At 45.4% G+C, this 22,115-nt stretch overlaps 1 protein-coding gene across 2 annotated transcripts in view; it reads right to left on the bottom strand.

Moving 5' to 3' along the window:
* Positions 1-22,115, bottom strand: part of STARD13 (StAR related lipid transfer domain containing 13) — a gene marked incomplete at its 5' end in the record, with an annotated part of 319,233 nt that overhangs the window by 42,479 nt on the left and 254,639 nt on the right. For both annotated transcript variants that reach the window (XM_080659927.1, XM_080659926.1), the window contains 2 exons: positions 588-761; positions 1,867-3,251. In XM_080659927.1, the coding sequence (XP_080516053.1) occupies positions 588-761; positions 1,867-3,251 (1,559 nt within the window). The remainder of the gene's footprint in view (positions 1-587; positions 762-1,866; positions 3,252-22,115) is intronic.

Below are 22,115 nucleotides of genomic sequence, written 5' to 3' on the forward strand. Positions count from 1 at the left end.
ATATACCATAGGACAATTAGTGACACATTTAAAATTTTTTCAAATCATCTAAAATAGGTCCGCATTTAAGTTCCAACACATGCTTTATCAATTCCTTATTACAAACATTTTGCTGCATGTTCTTGTTTTTATTTTCCAATTAAATAAAAGCAGACATGTCCCTGAAGAATGAAATGCCTTTTGAATGAATCAATGCTCTAGGTGTTGAGCTCTGCATTGGCCTGAAGGTACAAATAACAGATGTTTCCTTGCAAACTGCCAGAATTACTTAACAGCAAGTTTATTTTTAATTCCTCTGTTTACAATTAATCACCCTTTACTTGACTTTTGTTCTTGTTGGAGCCTGAGTGCCTTCCCTGGACACTGGCAGAGAGCTACAAATAAAGCCATGCTTCCTGCAGGCTACATCCCCTCCCAGCTGAGGCAGCCCAGGAGGCAGACAGTAAGGCAGAACTCTGGGCATTATTTTTAGGAGATCAGCAAGTAAAGGCAATGATCAGGTTCTTCAGAAATCAGAAAGCAAGCTTTTGAAATCACATGCTTAGCTCTAGTCAAATGATGCCCTCTGGAGTGAACATGCTACGCACCATGTCCAGCCGTGTTTGTTGGACATGGAATGCTTCTCCATGATGGCCGTGAGGCGGAGCAGCGAGAAGCGCTGGAGCAGGTTCAGCTGGCTGGCGGTCTGGTTGCTGATGTGGGGTGATGCCGTGGATGGCTGAGGCTGGTGGGAGAGCTGGAAACTGTTCCATCGGAGTCGCCTTTACCAGAGAGACCATCAGAGAGGCAGTCACCAAGTGGATATGTTATCCGGAAACACAGGATGTGACTAATTTTTAAGTGGCTATTCAAAATAGGTTCAGTGCCAAGAAAATCACCAAGCAAATGAAAACAGAAGAACAGACCAAAGAAACTACTTTTTCCAAGTCTGATAAATCTGGAAAAAAGTCATTATCTGTTTCATTAGGAGGTTTAAATAAGTTATGTAATAATTTTTACTTGTTCATCCCTAAATTTGCTCCCAAATGTTGAAAGCAGCTGATTGTGTGTGTGTGTGTGTGTGTGTGTGAGAAGAGAGAGAGAGAGAGAGAGAGAGAGAGAGAGAGAGAGAGAGAGAGAGAGAGAGAGCGCGCGCTATCTCAATGTTTGGGAGCACTAGAATATTTTTTTTATATTGCTACCCTGTCCCTGCACTCACCTCTCATTTGGTTTTGAGATGGAGCCTGATAGGCACAGCTGAAGCACTCCTGATGTCATAACACATCAGTGAGTCCCAAGAGATATCACTGCCTCCACTAGAAGCACACACATTATTACTCTTTCTACCAGTTAGGCCCATCCAAGGCCATTGTTCTAGGGTACTTCTGAAATGGTCTTTGTACAACAGCTTTTATATACTTTGTAACTGACATTGTAAAACCAAACTAAACTTATGAAGTACACACCTTAGCAGAATTTTCTCATACAATTAAATTAAAAATAGTTTAACATTTGGGGTAGAGATATATTTTAATCAATACTGTTGCAAGGTCATGGGAAGCACCCATGTACAGGCACTGGGCCTCCATTATCAGTGATTATCTATGGTACTTCACATAGACCTTTGCACATAAGCTCATTTAAAAAAAATAAAACTAAGATTGAATTAGAGGGTACACTCAGATAAATAAAAGTGAGATAACATGGATTCAATCACCATGTTAACTGAAGAGAAGACATACTTCTGTTCAAATGATTCCTAATCACATACATCACTTAACAGTGTCAGGCATTTAATAAGTGCTCTAAAAATGTTTAAAAAATAAACACAGACCATAATTATTAAGAAGTGGATTAAAAATCATTTTACAAAATCATGCCACCAACCTGTTTGGCCTGGTCAGAGAGGCCCCTACACCAGAATCCCTTCTTTCTTTGACCCCGGTGGTTTCTGACTCAATAAGTGATGTTCCATCTCTTTCCACATCACTGGGTGTTGTCTGACCTTCAGAAACAGAATTGCCTTCGAAATCTAGGGTGATCTGATTAGGAAATGGAAAGGGGCATAAGCCAGGTTTTCCAACCAAAGCCTCATGTGCTTGCAGTTCAGGCAAGACATGCTTTGACCAGTCATCCACTCCCTCTTGGAGCCCACTGACATGGTGCAGAATGTCCTCAAAGTGAGGGAAGAGGTCATCTTTCTCCAAGTCCAAAAGGTCTCCTGTGCTGGCATACAATGGAACGTTGTCATAGATACTGACTCGACTTGCTCTGTGGCAGGAGGCAATGAGCCCGGGCTCCTTGGCACAAGGGCCATGCTGTCTACCCAGGGAGATGCTACCAGTCCTCCAGTTCACCCCATTGCTGTTGTCTGTTGGTGAGAGGCTTTCGATAGACAGTGCCTTCGGGAATGTTCCTGGTTTGTGATCCTTGGGAATGTGTACTACCAAGTTCTCCTGGGAATGAAACTCATGTGTGTGGTTTTGGCCACATGCATTCCACAGTGCTGTCCCAGCCAGCACATCCAGGTCTTCCAAGTACATGCCCCCACGCTTGTTGGCCTCCTGGCATTTCCATTCCTTCAGGCCAGGTGTGCTCAGCCCACTACTGCTGTTTTCCAATGGGCTGCTTTCACCACTCCATTTGCCGGAACATTGAAGCCCTTTACTGCAGGCAGCCGGGGGTGAGTTCTGGAGATCTCCATTGGATATTTGGATGCACTGCATGGCCTTAAAGGACTCTGGCTCCTGCTGTAGCACAGGCCCGCTGATCACTAAGCCACCTGTCTTCCCCTTATGCCTTCCATGTGCTCCTTTTGCTCGGAGTGTTTCCATGCGTTTCAAAAATGATTTGGCTCTGGCCCTGCTGGGTTTCTCATTTTTGGGGTGGAAAGGGTAGTTGAGAATGTCTTTGGGGGACTGTGGGAGGCTGCTGCTGAATACCGTGGCATCCAGCATGACTGGGCTATCAGAGCAGTACTGGCTGGAGCAGTCAAACGCCTCTCGGCCAGTGCCCTGGCTGCCGGTGTGGCTTCGTCCGTCACTCCCACCACTGCTCTCGCTGTGGAGAGAGCAGACCTCGGGCTCACTCAGGTCTGTGAGGACACTTTCACTGCTGATTGTGTTTCTCATCTTCATGTCTCCAGATGACCCATTTCTGTCTCCCCCAGGAAACAGTGTGTGGAGGTTGTCCACACGAGACCACCGCCGACTGGTTCTTTGGAAAGTCCATTTGTTACTGATACAGAGATCTTCTTCATCTGAGTCTTCACCCTGAAAAACATTAACAATAATGCACATTGGCTTGTAGCTCAGATGAAATGGGAAATCTAGGGCCCAGGGGCATGGTCCTCCCACCTCCTCTCCCTTCCCTCCATTTCATGCACACCTTCTTGTTTTTTTGGGCACCTTTGAGTAAAGGTGATTCCACCATCATGCATGGTCCTGCACACCCTCTTCCTCCCCAGTGGCTAGAGGATCTCTTCCCAACCTGCCAAGATTTCTTCCTTTCAATTTTCATAGAGTTTCTGAATCATTTTTCTCTGAGAAGATTTTCCTGACTGATTACAAAGAAGGTATAATTACCATCTGACTAGACAGTCTAAATCTGAAACATCTGTGGTCTCTTTTTCACACAGAAACTTAATCCTGCCATAAAAAGCAGTTACTTCTTTCCTGAAACCTCTTCACTGAGCTCCACGACCATATTTCCAGCTTCCCTCTTTTGAACCTCAAGGTCACTGTGTCTCAAAGCTAATGATCCTTACCTTAGTTTCCCCAACTTGGTTCTTATTGTGTACTAGAGGCCAAGTGCATGACATTCGTGCACTGGGGTGGGGGGCCCCTCAGCCCGGCCTGCATCCTCTTGCAGTCTGGGATGCCTCAGGGGATGTCTGCCTGCCGGCTTAGGCCTGCCTAAGCTGGCAGGCAGACATCCCCCGAGGAGTCCTTAGTGCTGCCATGGAGGCAGGAGAGGCTCCCATCGCCACCTCTGTGATCACCAGCTGTGAGCCTGGCTTCTGGCTGAATGGCGCTCACCCTGTGGGAGTGCACTGACCACCGGGGGCAGCTCCTGCATTGAGCATCTGCCCTCTGGTGGTCAGTGCGCATCATACTGACTGGGCATTCTGCAGTTCAGTCGATTTGCATATTAGGGTTTTATTATATAGGACTAGAGGCCTGGTGCATGAAATTCGTGGACTGTGGGTGGAGGGTCATTCAGCCCACCCCGCCCTCTCTCACAGTCTGAGAGCCCTCAGGGGATGTCCTACTGATGGCTTAGGCCCATTCCCCGCGGGCCTAAACCATCAGGAGGCCTCCCTCTGCAGGAGGCAATCTGGCTGATCAGGAGAAGGCACCGCCCCCATCACCCTGCTGCTGCTGCCACTGCCCACTGCCACAGCTGCCAAGATGTTTTAATCAACACAGACTCTAGTCCCTTCACCACAAAAAAATGACAACTTTCTTTAGGCATTTTTAAGATGTCTCTTTCATAGGATATGACATTTCTTTCTTTCTTTCTTTCTTTCTTTCTTTCTTTCTTTCTTTCTTTCTTATCCTCACCTGAGGATATTTTTCCATTGATTTTTAGAGAGAGGGTAAAACAGAGAAACATCAATGTGAGAGGGAAACTTCGATTGGTTGCCTCCTGCATGAGCCCTGACCTGGGCCCTTGCCAGGGAAGAGCCTGCAACCTAGGTACGTGCCCTATGCCCTTGACCAGAATCAAACCCAGACTCTGCAGTTGGTAGGCCAAGGCCACTGAGCCAAACCAGCTAGGGCAGGATATGACATTTCTTAGCCCCTCCAGCAGTGGACCTTCATTTTTTCCTCTAGGAGTGAGGTGGAAAAACCCTAGATCACCTTCTTGGATCCTTATTAGGCAAGTTGCCAAGAACACTGCAAGTAGCATACAGGGAACTTAGTCAATGAGCGGTCAGAAAAGGTGTTTCCTCGGTGGGACTGCTGGCAAGGGCCTGCCCTCGGCCGCGAGCAGATCCTCTCCCTCTCCCTCTCCCTCTCCCTCTCCCTCTCCCTCTCCCTCTCCCTCTCCTTCTGGTCCACTCTCTCTAAAAAGCAGTGAAAAAATATCCTCTCGTGAGTATTAAAAAACAAAACAAAACAAAACACAGAATAACAGGCCTCCTCCTTGGAGATGCTGAATATGTAGGCCTGAAAGAGAGATTTCTTGGCTCTGTGAAGATCCCTACATAAATTTTATTAACAACTAGAGGCCTGGTGCACAAAAATTTGTACACTCGGGCCGGGGGGGATGGGCCCTCAGCCTGGCCTGCACCCTCTTGTAGTCCAGGAGCCCTCAGGGGATGTCCAACTGACGACTTAGGCCCACTCCCTGCGGGGAGCAGACCTAAGCTGCAGTCTGGCCTCCCTCTCAGGGAGGTGACTGGTGGGCTGATCAGGGGACAGCACAGGCAGTGAGCAGGTACCCCAAACCCCCATTGCACCACTGCCACAGGTGGCCTCCCTCTGTGGGAGGTGACCCCGGTGAGCCAATGTGGGGACAGTGAGCAGCCAGCCTGCCCTGATTTGTCCCTCCACAGTCACTAGAGGCCTCCCTCTATGGGAGGTGACCCCTGTGGGCTGATCAGGGGACAGCACAGGTACGGTCCCACCCCAAATCGCCCTGCCACTGCTGCCATCCTTGGCCTCCCTCTGCAGGAGGCGACCAGAGGATAATCATGGGATGGTGTCGGCCCCCATGGCCCCACCGCTGGTTACCACTGCCCGCCACCCCCCCCCCCCATTGCCATCACCTCCCTCTGCCCACTGGCACATGCCTGGGCTGGCCTGGTGCCTCCTGCTCGCTGGCCCTGCCGCCCACCAACCAGTTGTTCTGCCATTTAGTCAATCTGCATATTACACTTTTATTATCTACTAGAGGCCTGGTGCATGAAATTTGTGCACGGTGGGGGGGTGTCCCTCAGCCCAGCCTGCACCCTCTCCAATCTGGGACCCCTCAAGGGATGTCTGATTGCCCTAAACGGGCAGTTGAACATCCCTCTCACAATCCAGGACTGCTGGCTCCCAACTGCTCGCCTGCCTGCCTTCCTGAATGCCCCTAACCGCTTCTGCCTGCTAGCTTGATCACCCCCTAACCACTCCCCTGCCAGCCTGATTGATGCCTAACTGCTCCCCTGTCAGCCTGTTTGCCCCTAACTGCCCTCCCCTGCAGGCCTGGTCCCCCCCAACTGCCCTCCCTTGCAGGCCTGGTCCCTCCCAACTGCCCTCCCTTGCTGGCCATCTTGTGGTGGCCATATTGTGTCCAAATGGGGGCAGGATCTTTGACCACATGGGGGCAGCCATATTGTGTGTTGGAGTGATGGTCAATCTGCATATTACTCTTTTATTAGATAGGATAGAGGCCTGGTGCACAGGTGGGGGCCAGCTGGTTTGCTCTGAAGGGTGTCCCGGATCAGGGTGGGGGTTCCCTTGGGGTGTGGGGTGGCCTGGGCGAGGGGCCTGTGGTGGTTTGCAGGCCAGCCATGCCCTCTGGCGACCCAAGCGGAGGCCCTGGTATCTGGGGTTTATTTATCTTCTACAATTGAAACTTTGTAGCCTGGAGCGGAGCCAAGCCTTCTGCTTGCTCCAAGGCGGCAGCCATTTCTGTTGGGATTTATGTATCTTCTATAATTGAAACTTTGTAGCCTTAAGCAGAGGCCTGGGCTGCAGAAGCTTGGCTTCCTCCATCACCGCGGGCAACCCTAGCCTCCTGCTCTTTTCAGCTCCGTGGCTGCCATTTCTGTTTGGATTTATGTATCTTCTATCATTGAAACTTTATAGCCTTGAGTGGAGGCCTAAGCCGGCAAGGGCAGGCGGAAAGCTTGGCTTCCTCCATTACTGGGGAAACCCAAGCCTCCCTCCTGCTCTCTGTGGCTATAGCCATCTTGGTTGGGTTTATTTGCATATTTGCTCCTGATTGGCTGGTGGGCGTGGCTTGTGGGCATGATGTGTGGGTGTAGCGGAGGTATGGTCAATTTGCATATTACTCTTTTATTAAATAGGATACTAATAAAAGGGTAATATACAAATTGGTCAGGATGCCCTCATAGTAACGACTGAATAGTAGGCTGCATGGGGCAACCAGGTCGGCAGGGGGGTTAGTGAGGGACAACCAACTGACTGAACAGGCTGTGTGGGGCAACCAGGCTGGCGGAGGGGGCAGTGAGGGGTGACCAGGTTGGCAGGGGGCAGTGAGAGGCGACCAGGTGGGCAGTGGGGGCAGTTGGGGGCAACCAGGTCAGCAGGGGGGGGAGGGAAGTTGGGGGCAACCAGTGGGACAGTTGGGGGCCACCAGGCCGGCAGGGGTGCAATTGGGGGCAACCAGGCCAGCAGTGGTGACGGGGGGGAAGTTAGGGGCGATCAGGCCGGCAGGAGCAGTTAGGAGCGGTCCTAGATTGTGAGAGGGATGTCTGAGGGGTCCCAGATTGGAGAAGGTGCAGGCGGGCCTGAGGTGACTCCCCCCATGCATGAATTTTGTGCACCGGGCCTCTAGTATAGGATATTTGGAAAATTAGCCTAAGCCACACCAATGATTCAAGTTTGTGCTTTTCTGTGTTCCAGGGAAGAATCAAATGATCTTTTGTTTTATTGTGTCAAAACAAAGTTTTGCATTTGTTAAATACATAATTCTTATTCAAATACATAATAGCAGATGCACAAGTTCTGTTTAACCCAGTGAAGGGACTGGCAGGATGATAATGCTGTTCAAAGGAGATTGCCAAAGATGAAAGCCTGAAGTAAAACTGCTAAATTAGATATAATATGGCTAATGTCCTATAGGACAATAAAATCATCAACTTTTGAATTGGTGTGTCTTCTAGACAGAAATTAGTTACATCTTTAAAAGTGTAAAAATTATTTTCATCTTTTCACTTTGCTGATCATTATATGTAACTTTCCAGGGCTGTAAAATGTCAAAGTATATGGAACTTATTTAACTGTAAATAGTGTGTCAGAGTTATGTGTTTCTTAGAAAAGGAAATGATCATTCTGTGGGCCTCTAATGCCCCAATTATACTGAAAGGACTTGCTGTCAATGTTTTACTCCAGGCCTGTGCTCGGCCGCAGCCTGCCCTCAGCCACAGAGGCTGTGGGTGGGCCTGCCCTTTCCTCTCCAAGCCTGTGATTGGCTACGGAGGCTGCGGACAGGCTTGCCTTCTCCTCTCCAGGCCTGCACTCAGCTGCAAAGGCTGAAGGCCAGCCCCCCTGTCCCTGTCCATGTCTGCTCTGGCTCTAGGGGGCCGGCCCAAGCCACAGCGCAGAGGCTCAGGCTGGACCCCCTATCTCTCTCTCTGTCTCCGTTCTGGGCCTCACCTGAGTGCGCAACCTCCTCCTGTCTGGTCATGACCCATTACAGCATCCTGGCCTAATTTGCATATTACCTCTTTATATATATAGACTAGAGGCCTGGTGCATAAAATTTGTGCACGGGAGGGTGTCCCTCAGCCTGGCCTGCACCCTCTCCAATCCGGGACCCCTTGGGGGATGTCTGACTGCTGGTTTAGGCCCCCACAGGGATTGGGCCTAAACTGGCAGTCGGACATCCCTCTCACAATCCAGGACTACTGGCTCTTAACCACCCACCTGCCTGCCTAATGCCCCCAACTTCCCTCCCCTTCCAGCCTAGTCACCCCCAATGGCCCTCCCCTGCCGACCTGGTTGTCCCCAACTGCCCTGCCCTGCCGGCCTGCTCTGCCCCAACTGCCCTCCCCTGCTGGCCTGATCACCCCTAACTGCCTCTGCCTTGGCCCCTATCACCATGGCTTTGTCCAGAAGGAAGTTGGATGTCTAGAAGATGGCCGGTTGACCCAGCCTAATTAGCATATTACCCTTTTATTAGTATAGATTCCCTGTATAATTAACAGCAAAATCATCTACTGAATTTCTGTAAGAGGAATTCCTAGGGTCACTAGTTGAGGAGAGTCCACCCAGCCTGCGCTGCTAGGCCAGCCTTCTTGTTTTTAATCAATTTTGAGTCTGAATGCCTTAGGCAGGACACGCATCTGTGGGCTGCCTGAGCCCCACTACTTTGCCCTGTCTTACACTTGGATCCTTGCACATTTATCTTACCTGTCTGGGTTCTGCCTGAATTTTCATCCCCTGAGAGATAAGAGTCTGTATTACCTGAGGCCAGAGATGGCCTTTTTTTTAATCTTTGCAATTCCCTCCAGTCCAGCATAGACCTTGACCTAGAGCACCTAAATAATGATTTCTCCATCATCACCATGCATATATTACCAAGGCCCAACTCAGATGATTTTCAAATCTATTCCCTCATTTGTATCTTCACTCCTTTTTTTTAAGCCCTTGACACCTCTCTCTGGGCCTATTATAGTCAAAACCTGGCTAGAATCCTTGATTCCAGTGTCTTTGCCATCTAAGCAGCTTTCTACAGTGTAATTCAAATATGATCACATATGGTCCCATCCAAAAAACCTTCAGCTTCCCAGGGAATATATAGTAAGAACCAAGTTGGAGAGACTACGGTAAGGATCATTAGCTTTGAGACACAGTGAACTTGAGAGAAGCCTTCCTAACAGTCTTTGGTGTGAAATTCTAAGCCCTTTCACCCTGCCTGCCATGTACTTACTATTCTTGCCTCATTTCAGTTGTTCCTCCTGAGTTCCCTTCACTCTGCTCCCTAGCTCCCAACCATTCCCCAACATTCAGCTCTGTTACAGGAGTGAGAGCCACTGCTGTCATTCCCTGGTCCCTGACGATTCCTGAATACTCGGCTCACCTGTGAAGTTCTTGCCTTTGAAGCCTTCCCTGGCTGTTCCAAACAATGACTACTTTCTCCCCTGCATTCCTGTAGCATTTGGATTAGACCTTTATTGCAGCATTTACTCATGTCATACACACCCATCTCAGTCATTCATTATATGTGAGCTCATCAAGAGCAGGGCCTGTGTTTCTGTTTTATTCATATTCATTTCCCCAAGCTCATAATAACTGCTCAATATATTTTTGTTGATTTAATTTAGTTTAGTTTAGTTTACTTTGGCATATGATTCTAAGACCCAGTTCCAACTGCTGGTAGGACCAGTTAGAGCTTTTGTGACTGTATATAAGTTTCTTGCTCTCTCCAAAGTTTTTCTCACTTATAAAATGGGACTAAAAATAAGCCCTGTCTCATGGGTTCACTGAGGGGATTAAGTGATATAATACAGTTAACAGTGCTTGTTTATTTGTTATTTTCTAATGTTTATTCAACTGCTTATCTATTGCCTGTCATCTATCTTTTTACATACCTATCATCCACCTTAACTCTCTTTAACTTTGCAATGTATTCTATTTTCTAGGAAAAGTGAACAGACGCTCAGTCAATAAATGTTGAAAAATAAATAAATATTGAGATATCTCAATTCTTGTTTATATCTTGAAAATTTACATTCATTTGGGTTGGATTAAATGACAATTTTGAACATTTAAGTATAAGGTGGAGGAAAGTACAAAACCAAGGTAGTATTAACAAAGAATTCCATAGCTTTGGGGACATTGTGGAAAATTAGCTTTGAGTTTTAAAAAGAGTTATATAAAGGTTTGGCACAAAATTTAAAAAGTTGTACAAGTGGAAAAAAGGCAAGTCATCTGGGATGATGACACAAAATTATACTTAGTAGCATTTTCTACTTCCTTTCCCCCTATGATTGATACAATAAAACTTGACCTCTGAGGGCTATTATATATCAGGCACCTTGATAGGTTGAGGGTTGTGTTCTGGATTTTCATATCACATTTCAGGAAACTAGTGATGGGAAGTTGACGTTAAATAAAGGTTCTGAAAAAGCCCTTTCAGCAAATAATGTTTGAGAAGGCAAAAGGATATGCTTCTAAAGAAATTATAGATATTTTAAAACAGAAAATATAATATTTAGTGTGGACTCCAATAGCTCTCTCAAGCTAGCCCAAACTTGGTTACTGATGCTAGTAAACCACATAGTGCTTGGATAAGGACTCCTTTATTTTGGTTAAGAAAATATGCCAAGCTGGGCACTGTGGACTGGGAGTGGAAAGCCTGCCCCTGCCTGCTAAGCTCTAAGAGCTTATTATACTAGCTTTGGGCAACAGGAAGGTACTTACAACCCAACAAAGGGTGAAAAGTGGTGACTTGCTGGAAAAGTGGTGACTTGCTGGAAAAAAAGTCAAACAGTTCAACCAAAACAAACAAACAAAAACCAAACCAGTAGTAAACAAAAATAAAACAAAGAAAAAAGCATCCATTCTCCTTTAGCACCTTCTCCTTTACCACAGTATGTGCCAAAGGATATTGACATGATTCTGTATCTTTGTTTTCCTCTAGTGCAGGATCTTTCAAACTATTGATAGTAACATGTAATAAGAAATACATTTTCTATCACAACTCAAGGCACACGTAAATATTATAATCAATCAATCAATCAGGCTATTCTTATCCTGTTTGTATTCTGATATATTTTATTTATTAAAGTACTAGAGGCCCAGTCATCAAAATTCGTGCGTGGGGGGTGGGTGACTCTCAGCCCGGCCTGTACCCTCTCCAATCTGAGACCCCTCGGGGGATGTCCGACTGCCTCTCGCAATCTGGGACCGCTGGCTCCTAACTGCTCACCTGCCTGCCTGCCTGATTGCCCCTAACTACCTCTGCCTGCCTGCCTGATTGTCCCTAACTACCCCCTGCTGGCCTGATCACCCCTAACCACTTCTGACTCACCCAGCACCTGGGACCCAGGATTCCCTCCTCTGGCTAGTTGCAGGCACCTGGGACCCAGGCTTCCCTCCCTCTGGCCGGCTGCAGGCACCCAGGACCAGGGCCAGCTTCGCCCGGGCCGGCTGCAGCCGCAGGGGACTGTGGGCCTGTGGCTTCACCCGGGCTGCAGCTGCAGGTGCCTGGAACCGCAGGGCGGGTGGCTTGTCCCTCTGCCGGGCCGCAGGCACAGGCACTGGTGCCCAGGACCACAGGGACTGTGGGGCAGGTGGCTTGTTCCTTTCCCGGGCCGCAGGTGCAGGTGCAGCAGCTGGCGCCCAGGACTGCAGGGTGTGTGGCTTGTCCCTCTCCCGGGCCACAGGCACAGGTGCAGTCACTGGCATCTGGGACCACGGGGTGGGCGGCTTGTCCCTCTCCTGGGCCACAGGTACAGGTGCAGCCGCTGGCACCTGGAACTGTGGGGCGTGTGGCTTGTCCCTCTCCCAGGCCACAGGCACAGCCGCTGGTGCTTAGGACCGTGGGGCAGGTGGCTTGTCCCTTCCTGGCTGGTCCCCATTCCTCTCTCACGAACTCATTTGTGCCTGGCTGGTCCCCATTCCTCTCTCACGACCTCATTTGTGCCTGGCTGGTCCGCATTCCTCTCTCCCCAGTGTTGAATGTCTGAGCCATTATGGTGTGAGGGCATGAGGGCATGACTACCATTTGCATATTAGCTCTTTAGAATAATATTGACATATAATATTATATTAGTTTCAGGTGTACAATATAATGATTCAACATTTATTCACTTTACAATCTAATTACCATAAGTTTAGTAACTATCTGTTGTTACAAAGTTATTATAACATTTATTGTTAACTATTTTCCCTGTGATATACATTATTTCCCCATAACCTATTTATTTTATAGCGGAAGTTTGCATTTCTTATTCCCCTTCACCTTTATTATCCATGCCTCCATCTCCATCAGTTTGTTCTCTGTTGAAATCATATGGTATTTGTCTTTCTCTGTCTGACTTATTTCATTTAGCTGTACTCTGATATTTTATAATCTAATTTAGTCTGTTTCCTTTTTTAAAAATGTTCTTTGTACCCTGGCTGGCATAGCTCAGTGGTTAGAGTGTCAGCCAACACACTGAAGGGCCATGGGTTTGGTTCCTGGTCAAGGGCATGTACCTGGGTTGCAGGTTCTATTCCTGGACCCAGCTGGGGCATGTGCAGGAGGCAACTAAATGATGTGTCTCCCTCACATCTCTCTCTCTCTCTCTCTCTCTCTCTCTCTCTCTTCCTTCCTCCCTTCCTCCCACTTTCTTTAAAAAAATCAATGGAAAAAATATCTTCAGGTGAAGATTTAACAACAACGAAAATGTTTGTGACCCAAACATTTGTGGGCCATGATCCACAGTATGAAAAACATACTGTATTAGAGTTTAATTTTTATACACTCACTAGAGGCTCAGTGCATGAAATTCGTGCATGGGGGGCGGGGGTCCCCTCAGCCCAGCCTGCACCCTCTCCAATCCAGGACCCCTTGGGGGATGTCCAACTGCCAGCAGTCAGACATCCCTCTCACAATCCTGGACTGCTGGTTCCTAATCACTCACCTGCCTGCCTGCCTGATCACCCCTAACTGCTCCCCTTGCTGGCCTGATTGCCCCTAACTGCCCCCCTGCCAGCCTGGTCACCCCTAACTGCTCCCTGCTGCCAACCAGGTTGCCCCCAACTGCCCCCTCCCTGCTGCCTGGTTGCTAACTGCCACCCCCCACTGGCCTGGTCACCACTTACTGCCCCCCCTGCCAGCCTGGTTGCCCCCAACTGCCCCCCTCTGCTGGCCTGGTCACCCCTAACTGACCCACCGCCAGCCTGGTTGCCCCCAACTGCCCCCCCCCCCCCGCTGGCCTGGTCACCCCCAACTACCCCCCCTGCTGTTTAGTCATTTGGTCGTCCCTCACTAACCCCCCTGCTGGCCTGGTCACCCCACGCAGCCTGCTGTTCAGTTGTATGGTCATCCCTCACTAACTCCCCCTGCCGGTCTGGTCGCCCCACACAGCATGTTTGTTCAGTTGTTTGGTCATCCCTCACTAACCCCCCTGCCGGCCTGGTTGCCCCACGCAGCCTGCTGTTCAGTCGTTTGGTCATCCCTCACTAACCCCTCTGCCGGCCTGGTCGCCCCATGCAGTCTGCTTGTTCAATCGTTTGGTCATCCCTCACTAACCCCCCCTGCTGGCCTGGTCGTAGGAAGCTATCTTGTGAGGGCGTGAGGGTTAATTTGCATATTACCTATTTATTATATAGGATGGCCCAGTAGACTGCCAGGCATGTAGCAAACTCCCCAATAATAATAATTGTGGAATTGTCCTCATTGGTTAAGAAGTAATCAGATCTAATCAGGTTGATAATTTTTTTCAGGCTAAAAACAAATAGTTTGATCATTTAGAAATGCAAAATGGAAATATCTAGGAGTCATATGCATTGGTGAGAAAAAGAAACACCAAACTAACTTTACTCATCTATCTTAATGGTTTAGTACCATGAAAATACTATGGACATATACTGTCTGGATTTTGGCAAGGGAGCTGACAAAGGCTCTCCTGATATGGTTATGCCAGAGATGGCTAACTGTGCTGGATGCTACAGAGAGTTTTATTAGCAACTGGTTGAGTAACCCCACCACAGAGTGTGATCCAAAGACTGAACACAACTAAGGAATGATGTCTGGAGGATGCCTCAAAGTTATGCCTACTTTAAGAATAAATTGAATGAGCCAGTACAACTCATGTGTTTAAAATATGATGATGATACAAGGTAATTAACTAAGTGATCATGAGCAAGGCACCCTTTTTGAGACTCAATTTTCTCTCTCTAAAATGGAAATGATAATAATCCACATCAAGCATGGTATGTCAATTTGCCCACATGAGATTATATGTGAAAATACCATTAAACCTTAAAATGCAAGATAAAAGTAGTTATCATTGTTATAGACTGGCAACATGGAGATGTATAAAGATATTAACAGAATAGAAGATAACCTAAATAAGATGACATTTCATGAAGTAAAATATAAGGACCTAACTTTAAAAATCAACCATAGGATGTGTAGGATGGAACAGACTTGGTTTAACAGCAGTTGCTATTCATAGCTTTGGGAGTTGTAGCAAATTTAAGCTTAGTGTGAATTAACCATGCAATCTGGCTACCAAACTAAGTCACCAACTCTAGATTGCATGACCAGAAGCATGGATTTCAAGCCCTTGCTGGTGTGGCTCAGTTGCACCATGCACCAAGTGGTTACAGGCAGGCTCAATCCCTAGTAGGGGGTGTGAAGGAGGAAGCCAATGGCTGTTTCTCTTTCCCCCTCCCTTCCTCTCTCTCTAAAAATTAATAAAAATATATTTAAAAAATATTCAGAAGGTTGGAGCTCCACTGTGTTGTGCACTGGTCACACACCTCAGGAAGTATGAGCTTATGTTCTAATTGCAACATTTTAAGAGGCACATGGGAAGGGGTACATTTTGAGAGAAGGGTAATCAGAATGTGAAGGATGATTGACAGAATTAATAGTTTGGTTTAGAAAAGAGGAACTTTAGAGCAGTGTTACTCAAAGTGTGGTCAAGAGGCTGCCAGTCCCACAACTTACCAGTCTTCAATGAGATAAGTATAGACTTTGAGAGTAAGCATTAAAATGTTTGTCACCATGTGGAAAGGCCAGGCTATCCAAGTTTGTGATCAGTGGACACCTGTTACAACAACTGTGGGTGTTGTGCACAGTAGCTCCACATTACAATTGTGGACATTTTAATATTAGTTTATCTACCATAACTCAAAGTGTATAATGTACAGGAGACATTGTTTTACAAAAGGATAATTGTTGGAATTGGCTAGTGATGGAGGGTTAAAGATGAAATTTGAAAATATTATTTCATTTTGAAAAAAGGTAAGAAAGAATATTTTCAAACCTCTTTTTTTATTCCAGTCAACATACTCTGTGAGACTGGTTTCTTTATAATGATTAATATTAAAACAAAACAAAACAAAACAAAATTTAGATATACATTCCTTCCTGTGAGTAGTGTTGTCAATCCAACCTAAACTAGATAAGAAACAAGAAACTCAATGTCATAAATACAGTCATAATGTCTAATCAAAGTCTGAGTGCAGCCATTTAATATGGGGAATTGTTATCTCAAAGTAAACTTTTTGTTCAATTGTGACAGCTGAACAACAAAAATGTTATAAGTGCAATTAGAATTCTTTATATTAATTACCTATATGTACACTTGCATTAAAAATGTGAATTTATAATTATTTTGTACTCATTTTATTTGTTTTGATTGTATTTATCAGAATGCAACTTTGTGTCTATTAAGTCTAATAATAAGACATTTAGGCTTCTATTTCCCATAACTCTTTTAATTTCATATTTCTAATCATTAATTCATTTGTATTGAATTTTACTGAAGTACCTCTGTCAGTAGCACACTGGAAATTAAAAACAAAACAAAAACAACAGTCACTCACCATAGACAGTTTGAGAAACTGTTCTAGATTTTGCATAGGTATGAAAACTTTCTGTAAAGTGTCAGATAGTAAATGTTATAGGTTTACAGGCCATGTACTCTCTGTCACAACTAGTTGACTCTGCTCTTGTAGCCAAAAAAAAAAAAAAAAAAGGTATGACTCAGTTCCAGTACAACTGCTATCTTGTAATTAGCTAGTTATCCTATATAATAAAACCCTAATATGCAAATTGACCAAATGTTGAAATGACTGGTTGCTATGATGCACACTGACCACCAGGGGGTAGACGCTCAATGCAGTAGCTGCCCCCTGGTGGTCAGTGAGCTTCCACAGGGGGAGCACTGCTCAGCCAGAAGCTGGGCTCACAGCTGGAGGGCACAGCAGTGGTGGTGGGAGCCTCTCCCGCCTCTGGTGCGGGCAGGTGGTAAGAAGCGAGGGGTCCCGGACTGCAAGAGCTCCGGACTGTGAGAGCCCCGGACTGTGAGAGCCCCGGACTGTGAGAAGGATGTCTGACTGCCTGCTTAGGTCCGATCAAGCTGGCAGGTGGACATTCCTCGAGGGGTCCTGGACTGCAAGAGGGCGAATCTCGTGCACCAGGCCTCTAGTTAATAATAAAAAAGGAGCAAAGGGAGGCCAGACATTATAGGCATGTCATTTGGGCAGCTTCACTAGGAAGCTGCAAGTTCACATTCCCTAAGGAACCACTGGCCCATTCCCTGCAAAACACTGGGGGAACAAAGAGGAGATAGGTGCATGCTCTGTGAAGTTGGGATGACATAGGGAAGGTAGTTGCCTGTCAGTTGAACCTGGGAACAGAAATTGTTGGCCAGACCAGAATGTGTAGGATCACTGCAACACTTTGAAAATCGGGCAATACATAATCCCCTAAAGCAGTGGTTCTCAACCTTTTTAATGCCTCGACCCTTTAGTACAGTTCCTCATGTTGTGGTGACCCCCAACCATAAAATTATTTTTGTTGCTACTTCATAACTGTAATTTTGCTACTGTTAATGAATCGTAATGTAAATATCTGTTTTCTGATGGTCTTAGGCTCTACAGCAGTGGTTCTCAACCTGTGGTTGAGAACCGCTGGCAGGGTCGCCTAAGACCATCGGAAAACACAGATATTTACATTACGATTCATAACAGTAGCAAAATTACAGTTATGAAGTAGCAACAAAAATAATTTTATGGTTGGGGGTCACCACAACATGAGGAACTGTACTAAAGGGTCGTGGCATTAAAAAGGTTGAGAACCACTGCCCTAAACAAAGGAGCTTGCTCTCTCTGTGGCTCTTGGCTCTCTTGCATTTGCCCATAGCCCATGGCCATGCAGACCCCACATGCAATGGACTAATGGACTGAAGTGGGGAACACAAGCTAAGCTAGCTTGATGCTGTATTGGATTGCTCCAACATGGAAAGGAAACTCTGGACAATGGCTCTAATTTAACCATATTGAAGCCATAGCAACACTTCTTTTATGGCAGGGCAAAGGGAAATGGGACTTTGGAAACTCAGGCGTTTGATTCCACAGAAATAAAGCTTTTTACAATATTCCATCCTCCTGTGTGAGTCTCCAAAAATTCTTTTTCTTGGGATATCACAAGAAATCCATTCCCACGAGCAGCAGGTGGGGATGAGGACCTCTCCCCACCAGTAAGTAACACCACTTTTTTTTACAAAATGGGGGAATCATTGGCTGACCCTCAGTGTAGAGGACAGAGCTAAATGGTTGCTGTATGAAAGGGGAAATCTGAATTCTGTGCTTCTTTAGAGAAAATAGCTGGAATCAGGCAACTTTACAATGAATCAGCTTTTAGCTTTAGTGATTAGAATAAAACAAATTGCCTTGCAGTGTAGTGAACTCATCATGTCTAGATGCTTACAAGCAGAGGTTGAGTGACTGGTGAGGGATGCTCTAAGAAGTAAATCATGAAGTGAATTGGAGGTTGTAAAAGATGGAAGGTCCTTTCCAAATCAAACAGCCTACGGCTCTAGGATATTCACATGCAATTATCTTCAATTCAAGACAAAAACACTCTCCAGGTACATGAATGCTGTAATGAAATGTAAATTTTATCTTATTTGACTCTACTGTAAGAAGCTGCCAGGGGTGTCTTATTTGCTGGGAGATACAGGGGCATGAAATGCAGTGGGGATAGAGACCAGGCCTCTTGAAAATTGCAGCTCCTTGAAAACGCCGATGGCACCCAGGCCAGGAGATGCTGCCGCAAGTTGGCAATTAGTCATGGTTTCTGTGTTGCTGTCCACCTTGGTAACAATGTCAGAGAGCTTTATGATAACTATAATTTAAATTAGAAACTTATTTGGAGGCCTTTCTCTCAGGGGAAATCTAGGTAAGAGTCCTGGGTACTTCTCCTTCCTCATTTAACACACAGCCTTTTGGAGTTTCTAGCCTCTGACTAACTTTGAATAGGAGTCATATCACATAAACACTAACCATAATTAGGGAATTTCAATGTTGTCATAAAGCAAGTGGAGATTTTGTGGGAAATACTGAAGAAGAAACATTTTTTTGAGAACAAGTAGTGCTTGCATGTACCTTGTTTTCCATTTAGATGAAGCTCTAATGTTTATTTTTTAAATAAAAAAGAGAACATTCTTAGCTGAAATTATATCTTCCTCAGAGACAAATGCCAACCAGACACTGCAAAAGGAAGGTTGTTTGTTTGTTTGTTTGGTTTTTTAAGAGACATTTGACCATATCTTTGCACTGGGAAGGAGCCCACATGAGTCCACAGATGAAAGAGGCAGCTAATCCATAGTTACATAGAGATTTCAGAAGTTATATTCCATTAAAGTTAGCTAGAGCCGAGTGGCTGGGTCTGCCTGCTCAGAAGCAGGAATGTGCCACTTGCAATGCTGCCTGGGGAGGAGTGTGAAGCCAGAGGCAGGGGGACAGCTGGTGTCCATTGGCTCCTGAAATGCCTCTTGGCTGGGTTTTACAAGTCTTTCAGTGAGATTTGTGGCCAAGATTGAGAACACATTCTCCCTCTAACTCTCCCAGAGAAGGAAAGTAATCTTGAATCTTCTGCAAGGAGAAAATCTTATGGTGTTACCTTGTGGGAAGGCAGGTATGATTTCATTTTTCCCCATGCTTTACAAGTGGTATTTAATGTATGAGAAAAGTGCACAACTTATTACTAAGTATGAATGAGGCTTCACTATCCTCATCTAGACTTTTTTTTTCTTCCTTGGATCAACTCACCACACTCTTCAGACAAAATCAAACGAGAAGAAAATGCGAAGTAGAGCAATAAGATTTACTGTGAGAAATCCAGAGATAAATGTCCATGAAGATCTATAATAATAAAAGTGTAATATACAAATCGACCGAAAAGCAGAATGGCTGTCCAGACGACCACACTATGACACTGGCGCCAGGCCAGCCAAGGTGGGTGCGATGCAATTGGTGGTGGTGGTGGTGGGGTGCCATCACCCCATGATCATCTCACAGAGGGAGGCCTGGGCCACTGGCCGGCAGGGTGATCAATCTAGGGGGAAGGAGGAGTGGTGGCCTATGTGGGCAGCACCAGGCCAAGGCAGGTGCGGGTGGGGGATGGGGCCAGCTGCCAGAAGCCTGAGGGAAGCCCAGATCCCAGGTGCTGGCAGCCAGAGGGAAGCTGGTGCTGGCAGCTGGGGGAAGGAAGGCCTACCCTTGTATGAATTTCGTGCATTGGGCCTCTAGTATTAAATAAATCATGGACTTCAGTACATATGGCAAGAAATATCTCTCTTCTAAAAACAACAATAAAAATACATAACTATATTTTGCTGAGGAAACACTTCCAGGTCTCTGGTCAAGGGCCACTCATTCAGGCTTCAAGATATTTCAAGACACTGATCTTTGAAAGGCAGGGAGGGGTTCAAATCCCGACTCTGCTAATTGTGAGTGGCTTTGGGCAAGTTCTTACCTTTCTGCCCTTTAATTTCCATATCTGTTACATGGGCTTAATAATGAGGACAGTGCCTAGGACACAATAGGCATGTGTGAGTGTTTGCTCCCAATACAAACTGCTGAGAAAGCACATAGAGCCCTTTCATAGGCCCAATGGCCCCAAAGAGAGGAGAATAATTGTGGCCCAGATAGGCCATTTGGGGATGACATTCTGCAGAATTATGCATGTCTGGGTCTCTGCAGATTAGAGATGAAGATTATATTTTTTGGATTGCTTAAAATGGGTACATAGCCAGAGGAAATGTAGCTTAGTTTTCTTCCAAATAAACTAATTCCAAAGTGGATTGAAGCTTCACATGGCATTCGGGTCTCAAGTTTCACTTTCTATTTTTGATCATTTGTCCTATTCCTGTTCTGTTTGTTTGTTTGTTTATTTATTTATTTATTATAAAATGAAGAACTAGTCTATGACTTGTATAAGGGGCATATCATGGGAACATGTGCCACCACACAGGGTCTCCCGCATAGTTGCTCAGACCACAGCCCCAGATGCTGGTCATTCCTGAGATTCACAAGTAGGCGAAGACCACATGTTGGAATTATTTATTTGAAAATTCAGGGTATAACTGCCCAGTTTACAATGTTCTATTCAAGTGCATGCATTGCTGAGGACTATAGCTAAGCAGGGGAACTTTTGTGAAGGTAACACATAAATAGTTTAACAAATGTTAGTCAAGCCTGTCTCAAATATGGGTTTGGAAAGGCTGGTGATAGAGTGAGAATATAATTACTCCACTTGGTTGAAAACAAATCATGTCATTAGTTTGGGGCACTTTCCTTTGTAAACACTGCAGCTGAAAGTCTGTATAGGCAGCCATATAGGCTAGCCACACTTTAGACACTCAGGCGTGACTGTGTTCAGTGTAATGAGAACCATGTGTTCTTGTTACAATAAAAAGATCTGCCCCTTATGCTTCAAATAGCATGTATGCTTCTGAGGGCTCTATTCAGCCAGACAGTTATTGAGACATTTAAAATTTGTCTTTAGTCTGGACAAATTGTTCATGTTTTAATATTTCTCTGGATATTGTTTTTCATCATTTTATCTCTCTAACTTAAATCTTTGATTTATAGCTCAAACTCCAAATTGTTTTTAAGATGAGGTCAACCAAAATTCATTTGCATTTTTTGGGTGCTATTTTAGAGCAGACATTCAAGTTGAAGTTATGTTTAAACATGAAGTAACTCAGGAGTAACTTAAAATCCATTGGGTTTAATGATTTCCTTGTGAAGACAAGGATAAAGAACACTTTCTTTGACTCTAAGATATTTTCTCTGCTTCTTCAAAATATACTGAAATTTGATTTGTTACATGTTGCGGATGTGAAATGAAAAAAAGCAGTCAACCATCTGAACTCTGAATTTCCTAAAAGGATCAATTCAGTGAGAAAGAGAGGTCTTTCAGCACAGTGGTTAGGAGACTTGGTTTTGGAGTTAGACATGCCTGAGGTTGAAACCCTGCTCTTGCCACTAGTTAAAAAAAGAACGTGGATGAATGACTTAACCTATTCAAGTTTTACTTTCTTTATGTAGGTACTAGAGAATCCCTACTGCAATGAATTAAATGCGATAGTCTATGGTGAATCTGCCTAAGAATGAATGCCTCTGAAAATGTACCTGAAATAAAATGCCTTGGGAAAGAACGAAGTAGAAAACATTTGGTATGGACCCACAGACACTTTTCTGCATTCTCTTCATTCACAGGTATCTACTAATACCTGTGGAGTATTTGACTCTCATATGGAGTGGATTATTTGCACCTTAACAAACTTCTGAAAAATTACCATAAAGAATTAAGACCTTTTACTTCGTTATCCAAACCCTCTGATAAAAACTAAAGCAAAATAAGATGATGAAACAAACAGACCTCGGCTTGGGTTTATAACAGACTTACTTAACCTTCAATGATTATGATAAAATGGGATATTT

Source organism: Plecotus auritus, assembly GCF_963455305.1.
Source record: "Plecotus auritus genome assembly, chromosome: 3".
NCBI lineage: Eukaryota > Metazoa > Chordata > Mammalia > Chiroptera > Vespertilionidae > Plecotus > Plecotus auritus.